Below are 13,455 nucleotides of genomic sequence, written 5' to 3'. Positions count from 1 at the left end.
GGCTTATAGTTACACACACCAGGGTTGTTTGGATAAAGGGTGGTCTCGCTACCGCCGGACTCACAGAATGGACTCTGAGAGTTTAGGAGAGACTCCCGATTATGTTGATATCTGGGGTCTGATCTTTGGGTTTTAAAGCCTCCTTATTAAGTTGTCCCTGTCCCTTAGCTGTGGACAGCAGGGCAGATTGGATGCTATATGTCCATCCCTTCTTGGGCTTATAGCTTAGCCTGTGTCATGCAGTGCTGTATTTCTTAAAGAAAGGAATGAGCGACCATGCAATTGTCTCTCTCTCTCTCTCTCTCTCTCTCTCTCTCTCTCTCTCTCTCTCTCTCGTCCCTCCCCCCCCCCCCCCCCCCCCCTCTCAGACTTGGAAGCGGCTCAGCTTCTGAAAAGGGCGGTGACTTCCTTTTGGATAAACATGTCATTAATCTGAGAGAACACATTCTTTCCCATAGTAAGATAACCCAGCGGGAAATGGCCGGTGTTGTAACACATAGGCGGACCCTTCAGATTCAGCTCTCTGGATTATAAACCGTGCCCCAAATCAGTGGAGACCTGTATGCAGGATTGGAGTCGCTTGTGGGGATATATGGGGGGTGAATCCAGTGTTGTTTTTTAGTTGTAGTCTCTTGAATAGTTTTCATTTAGTTTTTTTGGCACATTTTAGTCACCTGGAATGTTTGTGTAGTCGACTAAATATAATACGATTTTAGTCGACTAAATCTACAGTTGATTTAGTCGACTAAAATGTATTTTGGCGGGCCTTGATGCCGTCGTAATGACTGATTTTACACTTGCTGAAAATAGCTGATCTACAAGCTCGGCTATTTTCAGCATGCAACCAAGTGTAAAATGACTTATACTGGATCTCTTGTCCACTAGTCCCTTCCTAACATTTTAGTCTAGTTTTTATTTGCTGACAAAATTGTCAATATATTTAGTCATCGTAGCTTAGTTTTCATTTAGTTTCCATGTAGTTTCCTCTGTGAAAAAAGGTAGTCGACCAACATTTTTAGTTTTAGTCGACGAAGTCAACACTGGGTGAATCCAAACCTCTGCTTTTGAGACTTGGACCCCCCCCCCAGATAATGTTTTGGTGGGGATATGATTTATCCTGCTTCTGATGGTCAGACTGAGTGAAATGCATGCATTTACTGTCTGATATGTCTCCTATCAAAATTGAATTCAAATACGGTGAAGTACTAAAAATGAAAAGTCAGCACGAGGAGTTAGTCCGAACATTAGTTTTGCTTGCAACAGAGTGTCAATCCAGCACAGGTACAAACAACATTTTCGGCCAAACAATTTTTGACTTCCTCCGCTGTGGAAGGACAATTTGTTTTTCTTATGCGATGGAGTTGGCTGGACATTTAAAGGAGCATTCAGTGATTTGGGTGACTTGGAAAACCCCCCGGTCTGCCCCGGTAACAAGATGTGCACATGCACGCACTCCAGTGGGGGGGGACACGCGACAGGCCAACAGCACGCATGCACACCAAGGCCCCCACCCCCGCTCGATCAAACGTTTCCTTTCTCCTCCATCAGGCGCCCCGGCTGGCGACACCGTCGGGGAGAACATGACAACTCCACGCAGATATGCGGCAGTATAACCGCACCAAGCTGACACGTCTCCTAGCTTAGTGAGGGGACAGTAGTAGCCTTGCCATGAGGCCCATAGGGCAGGAGCCTATCTCCTGTTTCTGTAGCGTGAGGCAGCTTGATGTACAAGGACATGACGCTTGTATGTCGCAGGGACTTACCCCCAATCCAACCCTTGATGCTGAGTGCCAAGCAGTGCCAAGCAGGGAGGCACTCCCATTTTTACAGTCTTTGGTATGACCCGGCCGGGGATCGAACCGACCTCCCAGTCTCAGGGCGGACACTCTAACCACAAGGCCACTCAGCTGGTTCAGAGGGGACAGTAACTAAGTACATTTACTTGAGGCTACTGTACTTGCGTTTCTTTAAGCTTTGTCGAGCATCTATATACAAACACAATTGACCCCATGCATGCGCGCAGCGAGGAGCAACTTCCACTTGTAGTCGAGTAATACTGGAACAGGAGTATAGATCTATATTTATACTCAAGTACTGGGATCAGTGTTGTTTTTGTCGACTAAGACGAAGAATGTCCGTCGACTACCTTTTTTTTCACTGACAAACTAAATGGAAACTAAATGAAAACTAAGCTATGGTGACTAAAACTTAAGACTAAATGTATTGACAATTTCGTCAACAGCTAAAAACTAGACTAAAATGTTAGGAAGTAATTTTACACTTGGTTGCATGCTGAAAATATATATATGTAGATCGGCTATTTTCAGCATGTGTAAAATCAGTCATAACGACGGCATCAAGGCCCACCAAAATACATTTTAATCGACTAAATCAACTCTAGATTTAGTCGACTAAAATTAGACTAACATTAAAACATTCCAGGTGACTAAAATGTGACTGAAACTAAAATCTAAATTTGCTGCCAAAAACAACACTGACTGGGATTAAAGGGGGTATTAATATACCTTAGAGCTGTTGTGTGGAAATAATTTTTAAAAAAAAGTTCCCCCATTCTGTGTATATTAATGACATAGTAAAATGTTGAACATGAGTGGAATGCCCCTTCAAGTAGCTGTATCCACCACTGCTCGTAGCACTGGGAACACTAGTGCTGCAGTGATGCCCTGTTTGATGTCTAGAATACTGTCAGTGAATCAACCTCCCCCTGACCTGCTCCACATCTCTGTCACCCCCTGACCTGCTCCACATCTCTGTCACCCCCTGACCCGCTCCACATCTCTGTCACCCCCTGACCTGCTCCACATCTCTGTCACCCCCTGACCCGCTCCACATCTCTGTCACCCCCTGACCTGCTCCACATCTCTGTCACCCCCTGACCCGCTCCACATCTCTGTCACCCCCTGACCCGCTCCACATCTCTGTCACTATACATACCACTGGCACTCACTACTACACACATTCTCTCTCTCTCTCTCTCTCTCTCTCTCTCTCTCTCTCTCTCTCTCTCTCTCGTTGTGTCTCTGTCTGTGTCTGTCTGTCTCTCTCTGTCTCTCTCTCTCTCTCTCTCTCTCTCTTTCTCTCTTTCTCTCTCTCTCTCTCTCCCTCTCCCTCTCCCTCTCCCTCTCCCTCTCCCTCTCCCTCTCCCTCTCTCTCTCGGTGGATCTCTCATCTTTGCTTCCTCTGTGACGCTGACAGCTCGTGTTGTATTTCCAGTTCCATTCCCATCTATTCAGCTGTATATGAGGATGAGCAACCCTCATCCGCTCTGAGGAAAACAGCCTCCCGCGTGACTTGTTGCGACCGTATGGGTTCGCGTTTACTATGAAAACCTGCAACCTACCGTCCGTCACCCCACGCCTCCATATATGGTCACGCCTCCATATATGGTCAAGCCTCGTGACATCACGCCTACATATGTGGTCACGCCTCGTGACATCACGCCTCCATATATGGTCACGCCTCATGACATCACGCCTACATATATGGTCACACCTCGTGACACATCACGCCACCATTATATGACCATCTCCATATATGAAGATCACGACACTGACCTCATCAAACCCTGGATACATGGAGAAGACTGGATCACCACCTAGATCTGCATATGGAGCCAGCCAGAAACTCTACATCTGACCTTAAACTCTTAGATCTCCATATATGGAGATGACCTGTTCTGATATTCCATATGTTGATCCTTCCTGTTCTTTTTAGCAGAAGGCCGATGCACACCTCAGAAGGCTAGTGACAGGTGCATAGGGCAATAGAGCATACATTAAAAAGGGTATCTTTGACAGAGTGCGGGACCTTTTTTGTTTTTCAGACACTTGCCAAAATGTTGCTCTTTATTAGGTCGACGTTTCAGTCTATTAGACCTTCATCAGGACAGACAATGTCCTGATGAATTATTTTCTCAAAAACATTTTCTTTTTTTTGCAACTGAATGGCTGGAAAATGGAAATGAAGAACTTACTTAGTATAAGTACATGCATAAACCTCTAATAAGGTTATTTTTGCAGTCAGTTTGTATTGGCGGGGCGGGGGTCGCGAGACATGGCCAACGCATTTCCGGGGGTCACGACTCATACAGCCAAAAAACGTTGAGAACCCCTGTTCTAGACTACTATCGATAAAGGCAGAAAAAGCCAAAAACATATCTTTAAAAAAAATGGAAAAAAAGTGACAAATGAAAACTATTCAAGAGACTATGACTACACCGAAAAATGGAAATTTGCTGTCCAAATCACCACTGGTCTCTCTCTCCTCCTTCCCAGAGCATGGGTTCGTTGGGTACACAGCGGAGCTGCTGGGTAACAACTCTCTGCCAGACTACAGCCCCGGAGAAAACTTCTTCACCGTCTTCGGGGTCTTCTTCCCCGCTGCAACCGGTGAGGAGCCTTCAGTTATTCACACGTTTTGATATATTATATATATATATATAATATTATATTATATTAATATAGTCTCTGTCGGGGGGGGGGGGGGGGGGGGACCTAGTCCTGTCCAATAGCGTTGTACTTTTCAGGAAATCGAATGGAGCTGTGTCTTCTAATGCAGTCGTTTCCAAACTTTTTCATGTCAAGGACCCCCAAATTGACACTAATTAGCCCACGGCGGGCTAATTATTGTCTAATTAGTGTCAACCGGGGACCCCTTTAAGAGAAGATTTTTACGGCTCTAGCAGTGATTCTCAACCAGTTTAATTTCAAGGACCCTCAGTTTGACATGCATTAGTCTACGGACCCCCATTTAATGGCATTTCTATCTCTCCGACCCCCAATTTATATTGTAAAATCAACAATATAATTGTGTGTGTGTGACTGTGTGTGTGTGACTGTGTGTGTGTGTGTGTGTGTGTGTGTAGGGGTGATGGCGGGCTTCAACATGAGTTCAGACCTCCAGCGGCCTGAACACAACATCCCTTTGGGAACTCTGGCAGCTGTCTTCACCTCGTAGGACTCCCTCGATCCACACGTGCACACACACTACACTATTACGTTGGGGCCACGCATTGTGAGCTTGGAGATCTGCTATTTAGCCAAATGTTCACAATTTACAATTTAGGCATTTAGCAGACGCTCTTAATCCAGAGCGACTTACATTAAGCAAGACCAAAAGCATGGCAATACATCACATACATAAAAAGTAGTTATCATGAAACATGCGTAAGCTAAGAACGTAACCGTGGAATATCTATGAAACTATACATATACACTATACATATATACTATACTAGTATACATATATACTATAAAGTGCTATGACTACATAAAATGCAATTCTAGTGCTGTCTACGTAACATGCTTTAAGGTCCCCACTTTGAGCATCATCGTTTTCACAAAAGGCAAGCTCATCCTTTCCGTTGGAATAAAAAACGGAACGGAACAATCATCCTTGGTTGACCCCGTATTTGTAATTTGAGATTTTTTGCGCTGACATAATTCTCCTATTAATAGTGTGAGAAAGCCGCGTGGATAACGCTGGCTGTGTGTTGGTGGTGGTGTGGGGGTGTGGGGGGGGCTCCACAGGTGGTTCCTGTATCTGGTCTTTGTCTTCCTACTGGGGGCCATCTGCACCAGAGAGGCCCTGCGCTATGACTTCTTGATAGCGGAAAAGGTAAACTCATTTGTTTCTCCTTTTCTTTTCTTTACTCCCCCCCCCACCCCCCCCCCCCCCCCCCCCCCACACACACACACACACACACACGGTGACGAGCTCACTTTGGTTGCGTTGATGTGGTTTTATGTGTTTCTCCCTCCTAAGTTCTCGTAATGCCATCCAAAGGGCAGCTGGCTTTGTACAAATTCCCCCTCACGCTTTTGGCACCGGTGGCTAGAGTGGTGACGGCGACGTCACAGCATTGTGGAAACTATAAGCAACAAAAAGCAATGGGTCCACTTATTTAAAAAAAGTAAGGACACTTCTCTCTCTCTCTCTGTGTGTGTGTGTGTGTGTGTGTGTGTGTGTGTGTGTGTGTGTGTGTGTGTGTGTGTGTGTGTGTGTGTGTGTGTGTGTGTGTGTGTGTGTGTGTGTGTGTGTGTGTGTGTGTGTGTGTGTGTGTGTGTGTGTGTGTGTGTGTGTGTGTGTGTGTCAATTTCCCTGGTCCTCTCAAGAGAATGGATTCGGTTCCATTTGTACACCCCCAGAGTTACAGACCCATAAGGGTCCATTTGTACACCCCCAGAGTTACAGACCCATAAGGGTCCATTTGTACTAGCCTGGCTAATAAGCCAGACTAATATCACACAACACTGTCGCGGTATATCAGTCTGGGCTGGCTCCACTTGGATTTCATTTCCCGGGGAACATTTTCTCTTTGACGCAATTGGTCAGAGCTACTGTCAGTCAAAAGTCTCAAGCATTGAACGTCACTGTACCAAAGCCCGCCTATATTGCATACCGTGTCCCGATTGGTCCGACCTGTTCTCTGCTGTAGGAAAGAGGCGTGCTACTGAGCCTCGCCAGACCGTAATCCGCTGGTAGGCAACTTTTTTTTGCCAACGGCTGATTCGGTCTGGTTTATTAACCAGGCTACATTTGTACCCCCCCAGAGTTACAGACCCATAAGGGTCCATCTGTACCCCCCCCAGAGTTACAGACCCATAAGGGTCCATTTGTACACCCTCAGAGTTACAGACCCATAAGGGTTAATTTGTACACCCCCAGAGTTACAGACCCATAAGGGTCCATTTGTACACCCCCAGAGTTACAGACCCATAAGGGTCCATTTGGTTCCATTTGTACACCCCCAGAGTTACAGACCCATAAGGGTCCATTTGTACACCCCCAGAGTTACAGACCCATAAGGGTCCATTTGGTTCCATTTGTACACGCCCAGAGTTACAGACCCATAAGGGTCCATTTGTACACCCCCAGAGTTACAGACCCATAAGGGTCCATTTGGTTCCATTTGTACACCCCCAGAGTTACAGACCCATAAGGGTCCATTTGGTTCCATTTGTACACCCCCAGAGTTACAGACCCATAAGGGTCCATTTGTACACCCCCAGAGTTACAGACCCATAAGGGTCCATTTGTACACCCCCAGAGTTACAGACCCATAAGGGTCCATTTGGTTCCATTTGTACACCCCCAGAGTTACAGACCCATAAGGGTCCATTTGTACACCCCCAGAGTTACAGACCCATAAGGGTCCATTTGGTTCCAAACTATCATTTAGCTGACCCCCCCGGACCCCACTTTGGGAACCACTGGTTTAAACAACATTTAGGAAGCAAGCACCAAATGAGCAACTACACTTTAGAAAGGAGGGTGAGCTAAAACAATATCAATATACATGTACAGAGAGACACTATAAGATGGTCTACAGCAGGGGTTCTCAACCCGTGGGTCGCGACCCCTCGGGGGGTCGCCAAATTATTTTAGGGGGTCCCCAAATTATTTTCAAAAAAAAAAAAAAAAAAAGATTTATTTTAAATTTTATTTTCACGATTTTTCAAAAATAGCAGACCTACAAGCTCGTTGGTGCGCTACGAGCTTGTAGATCTGCTATTTTTCAATAGCTAAATTATAACTATGCTTAAAACACCAAAAGGGGTTCCCGCCCAAAATGGTTTAAGGTTATTGTAGCAGTCAATTTATATTGGGGGTCGGGAGGGGTGCGGGGCGGGGGTCCCGAGACATTGCCAAAGCATTTCCGGGGGTCCCCGGCCAAAAACGTTGAGAACCCCTGGTCTACAGAATATTAAAACAGGTCACAGTGTATATTGTATACATACATAGAGCAGAAGGCTGGCCTATAAACGACATAAATGCAAACATGTGCTGAACTAAGCCATTCTGAACCAGATAAATAGCTAAAATAGATTTGCCCAGTGTTAAAACAGGACACAGTGTATATTGTATACCGGTACATACATAGAGCAGAAGGCTGGACTATAAACAACATAAATGCAAACATGTGCTGAACTAGCCATTCTGAACCAGATAAGTCCCACAACATTTAACATTTAATTTAAACTCATCTCTCTCTACTTTGTCACAGCTATAGGATAAATAGCTAAAATAGCAGAAAGACGATTTGCCCAGTGTTAACCCATTTTGACCTGGGAACGATTCTACAAATGTCTTTGTAGAAAAACTTTTTTGGTTCTCAAACATTTTCATGTCAAGGACCCCCAAGATTATATGTATTTGGCCGCCGACCCCCATCTGAAAATATGTTGTTCCCCAGAAGCAAAGATTTGAGTTAAAAACTTTGGCTCTGGAAGAATATATATTCAAAGATTTGCACCATATTTTCACGATTTTTCAAAAATAGCAGCCCTACAAGCTCGTAGCGCGGCACTCGGTGCATGCTATGATATATCTGCTATTTTTCAATAGCTAAAGTATAATATAATACTTAAAACACCAAAAGGGGTTCCCGCCCAGAATGTGTAAAATGTACATGGGTGTGTGAGGTGCCAGTAATGGATGCCGGTGACCAGGCTGTACTGAACAAGTGTTCTGTGGGGTCCATTTACACAGCTGCTGTTAGCGAGGCCAGGCGGAGAGTGGAGCTCAGGCACGCACGCACGCAGCCACGCACGCACGCGCGCATTTGTATTCCTATCCTTGAAAGGATATCACCGCCATTTTAGGATGAACACTTTATGAATGGCTGTTTATTTTTATTTTTATCCAAACACTAAAGCCCCAAATAGCCCCAAATCTACGAGCTTGTAGGTCGGCTATTTTCAGTGCGCGATACTGACACATAACTAAGTATGAATTGGTCTATCACTCCAAGGGCCCTATACTGTCTATTTTCGTCAGTGGGGACGCAACTTCTCTTTGCCTATTTTTATTTTTTTGAGAAAAATATAAAAAAATGTTTCAACTAGCCGATCTACAGCAACAGTTTGTAGATCAGCTATTTGAACTATTTGAACTATCTGTTATAAATAGTTTTTCAAAATGGTATAACAAAAAACAAAACAAAGTCAAAGAACTTCTAATCTAATCCTGATCTAATCCTAAATCTATTTCTCTAGTGAGGACCAGGGAAATTGTCCTCACAATATCTATTTCTCAAATTCAATTACACTACCCTCACTAGTGCAGTAATTACACACTAGGGTGCAGTACGTAGTTCAGACAAGTCATTGGTCCGACAAATGACAACCCACCTCATCTCCTAACCTAACCATAACCGCAAGCACGGGAGCAGACGCTAGTCTGACATGCGGATGAATGTCGGACTTGCCCTGTCTGAAAAGCGTCCACCTCCCGTGTAGGTTTGAGAACCAATTATCTAATCCTAACTATTTTTTAGGTAATTTTGAATACAGTATATATCGATATTTCAATAGATTCTAAAGTATACTATAATGTACCACAAAGTAGTTGCAGTATACAGTACATGTTCTTTGTTGCTTTCCGTGACTGATAATTACTTTCAAACCATCACTTAAGAATCTTCATGGTAGTTCCTTGTTGTTAATGGAGGCCGGACTAGGTTCATATTGTTTTGGGATTGTGTTTTCGTAAGGGGTCTGGCTGGAGCGGAACTGAGCCAGGGTGTAGTCTCTCTGAAACTCCCCCTCCATCCCTCTGTTTGTTTTCCTTCTCCCCCCCCAGGTCTCCTTGGTGGGTTTCCTCTTTCTGCTGGGCCTCTACATCTCCTCGCTGGCTTCCTGCATGGGAGGCCTGTACGGAGCACCCAGGATCCTCCAGTGTGTCGCCCAGGAGAGGGTGGTCCCCGCCCTGGCCTTCCTGGGGAAAGGGGTGGGTGGATGGATGGATGGATGGATGCATGGATGGATGGATGGATGCATGGATGGATGGATGGATGGATGGATGCATGGATGGATGCATGGATGGATGCATGGATGGATGCATGGATGGATGCATGGATGGATGGATGGATGGATGCATGCATGGATGGATGGATGGATGGATGGATGCATGGATGGATGGATGGATGGATGGATGCATGGATGGATGGATGGATGGGTGGATGGATGGGTGGGTGGGTGGGTGGGTGGATGGATGGGTGGGTGGGTGGGTGGATGTATGGATGGATGGATGGATGCGTGAACGGATGCGTGGATGGACGGATGGATTGATGGATGGATGGGTGGATGGACGGATGGATGGACGGATGGATGGGTGGATGGATGGATGGATGGATGGATGGATGGATGGATGCTTTGAAGGAGAGATGTGCTCTTAAAACACAATCGGCGCCGGGATTTCTTTCAAAATAGAAGCTCGGGGTGCCGGGCAGATATGGCAGCTTTTACTCTGAAAGCCGTTGCGCTTCCGTTCCGTACAAAAACCGGGAGGCATAATGTTGCTGGCTTACCGTGCGATCATTATGATAAAGTCTCTCTAAGAAGTGTTAATATTCCCAGCGAGAGGCATGTTGAAGTCAGAAGTATAGCCATCGGAGAGCTCCCTAGATTACGTGTGGCGAGCCTTTCTTTCTGATCGCTAAACAGGGAAGCGAACGGGAGCGCGCATGCGCCAAAAGCAAGGAGTACATTGCAGTACATTTGGCCAACCCCCCAAAAAAAGAAAAAAATCTGAATATGTGTTTGATATCAATGAAAAAGTGATAGGACGTGTACACACGTCGTCGCAATCAGTCGGTTGGATTAGCTATGACGTTTCCACATGTCGTACGGCCTGAATGTGTTTTAACACTGGTGTTAAAACCATGTTGCACTTTGGTAGAAACCTGGCTTATAGTATAGGCCATGATATCGGGTGGATACCGCATTATGTCCAAAACTCAGATACTTTGCAGGATTCAAATTCAAGCTAAAGTAGCAGATTGACGCTGTTTATGATCAAGTATGGCATTTACAAAAAGAATATGTTTTAGAGCTTCTAGCCGAGAAAAATAGACAAAAATGTTAATATTCTGGACCTCACTTTGACAATCGGTTAAGTATGGCAGTTATGTATGGAACCGTATGGAACCGTATGGAACCAAATGGACCCTTATGGGTCTGTAACTCTGAGAGTGTACAAATGGAACCAAATGGTCCCAAACGGGTCCATTTGGTTCCATTTGTACACACTCTGAGTTAGATTAACATTGATTTTACAATATAAATTGGGGTCCCAGAGATAGAAATGCCATTAAATGGGGGTCCGTAGACTAATGCATGTCAAACTGGGAGGTCCTTGAAATTGGTTGAGAATCACTGCTAGAGCCGTAAAAATATTCTCTCATTGGGGTCCCTGGCATATCTATTCAAATGGGGATCCGCGGGCTAATTAGTGTCAATTTGGGGGTCCTTTGTTTGGGAACCACTGATGTATGGCATAGTATAGAACCACAGCCAAGTGAACTCTGACACAAACGATTGTAGCGCAGAGCAGAGGGAGTGTGCGTGCGTGCGTGCGTGCATGCACGCGCGCGCACACACACACACACACACACACACACACACACACACACACACACACACACGGGTGTGGTGGGTCGACTCCATGGGAAATGGTGAGAAGACTGCCTAATTATAGAGTGACCCAGTCCACCACCCCACAGACGCAAGAGGGACTACAGTCCATTAGAGCCATGACTTACAATACACCACCCGCAGACACACACACACACACACGCGCACGCGCACACACACAAAAACAGGCCGCTTATATAATGAAGCAACAATGACACGTCGTACCCCCTCCTCATCATACATTAATGTGCACGTCCTGACCCCTGAACCCGGCCGCGACCCCACGACCCCTGTCCGCTTCCTCGGTCTTCCCCTGCCGGGCGGGCGGGCGGGCTAGATGCAGCTGACCTCTCTCTCTCTCTCTCAGCGGGCTGGAATGAGGCCCTAGACATCTCCGTCCCAAATCAAAGACTCAGAACAAACGCAGGAAGGGAAACCGACCGGCCGACCGGCAGGGCCCAGCCCTGGTCGAGTCCTGGAGGCCGGCCAGACGCGAGCTTATATAGTTTAGTTTAGCTCCGACTGCTTAGGGAGCTCATGTGAAGCTAAGATGCAAGATCTCACGCACGCATCAACTCTAGTCACATCCACAGGTTTAACGACATTATAATAAAACACCGGGAAAAGCTTCTGTTGCTTTGATGCCGTCGGAATGACTGTTTTTACACTTTCTGAAAATAGCCGATCTACAAGCTCACAACGCGTCGCACTGCGACGCGTTGTGAGCATGTAGATCGGCTATTTTCAGCATGCAACCAAGTGTAAAATGACTTGTACTGGATCTCTTGTCCACTAGTCCCTGCCTAACATTTTAGTCTAGTTTTTATTTGTTGACAATTGTCACAGTGTCACATCTGCGTCACTCAGCCTCTGCAGCGCACTGACTGAAAGTGACTGCATGGAGTCGGTTTCATTTCTATCCCCAATCTATGCTCTTTCCAAAGCACTGAGAAAACTGTTGCGCCTTTCGTCGTCCTTTTTCTTTCCAAACTTGACTACGGTAGCGGTGGTCTCAAAAACATAAGGGAAACTTTGACAGGAAAAGACTCGCTCACCGTATAGAAAATAGAAGTAAAACTCCTTAAACTGAGACTTATTTTAAGGAGTGCAGTGCTATAGCACTAACGAAGGTCCTAGGACCGAAACGTTTGCTTTTGAATTGCACTTTTAGCACGAGCACTTTATGAGCATGTTAAAATAAAGATAAAGTCTCAGTTTAAGGAGTTTTACTTCTATTTTCTATACGGTGAGCGAGTCTTTTCCTGTCAAAGCTCACATATCACACATACCATAATTCATTGGCAAAAAAAAAAGAAACATTTTTGAAAAGAAAATATCTGAATTATTTCGCGGACCCCTTGGCTATGCGTTCTCTAACTTCCATCGTTACCGACTCTGTGCTCTACAGCCTCTAGGGCACCGGTCTAGTTTGATTAATGAGAAGTTCAAGCTTTGTTCAGATTGCAGGCAAATCTGGTTTGTTTTCTCAAATACAATCTTTCGGATTGACTGTCCACACTGATGAGATCAGACTTCAGACATTTTGTCAACACATGTCTGCTTTGGTTGCTGTGGCAACGACATAATAATAATAACGACATAGGCATGAGTAATGGAAGCTCATGGAATGTTGCGACGAGTTGTGAGCTTGTTGTTGGGCTATATTTTGAGAATGACACGTCGTATGACGGAAGAGACGAGAGAGCCTTCTGAGTGTCCAGACCGAGACCTATCGTTAGAAAACCGATTCGAATCTCATTTCAAAAGTCTGTTTCCATCCATGTGATATTTATGCTGGTTCACACTTTCCAATCTGAATATGATTTGTGCTGCCAGTTTGAACATAGAGCAGCAGGGTAAGGTAAGGTACATTTATTTATAAAGCGCCTTTCAAAACAAGGTGCTGTACAATAAATAAAATGAAATAAAACAAGAGCATCACATAGATCAACAATAAAACAACACAATACAGTACAGTATAGTAGTGATAAAATATATAAACGTGCAGTACAGTACATAG

General features: G+C 45.2%; 1 protein-coding gene across 3 annotated transcripts in view; it reads left to right on the top strand.

Annotated features, from left to right (window-relative positions):
- The window catches only part of slc12a8 (solute carrier family 12 member 8), a 34,973-nt gene that overhangs the window by 14,502 nt on the left and 7,016 nt on the right, over nucleotides 1–13,455 (top strand). For all 3 annotated transcript variants that reach the window (XM_079519307.1, XM_079519306.1, XM_079519308.1), the window contains exons 6-9: nucleotides 4,296–4,409; nucleotides 4,886–4,973; nucleotides 5,550–5,637; nucleotides 9,604–9,750. In XM_079519307.1, the coding sequence (XP_079375433.1) occupies nucleotides 4,296–4,409; nucleotides 4,886–4,973; nucleotides 5,550–5,637; nucleotides 9,604–9,750 (437 nt within the window). The remainder of the gene's footprint in view (nucleotides 1–4,295; nucleotides 4,410–4,885; nucleotides 4,974–5,549; nucleotides 5,638–9,603; nucleotides 9,751–13,455) is intronic.

Source organism: Electrona antarctica (assembly GCF_951216825.1).
Source record: "Electrona antarctica genome assembly, chromosome: 13".
NCBI lineage: Eukaryota > Metazoa > Chordata > Actinopteri > Myctophiformes > Myctophidae > Electrona > Electrona antarctica.
The sequence above is the reverse complement of the archived record's forward strand: the minus strand, read 5'-3'. Positions and strand labels throughout refer to the sequence as shown.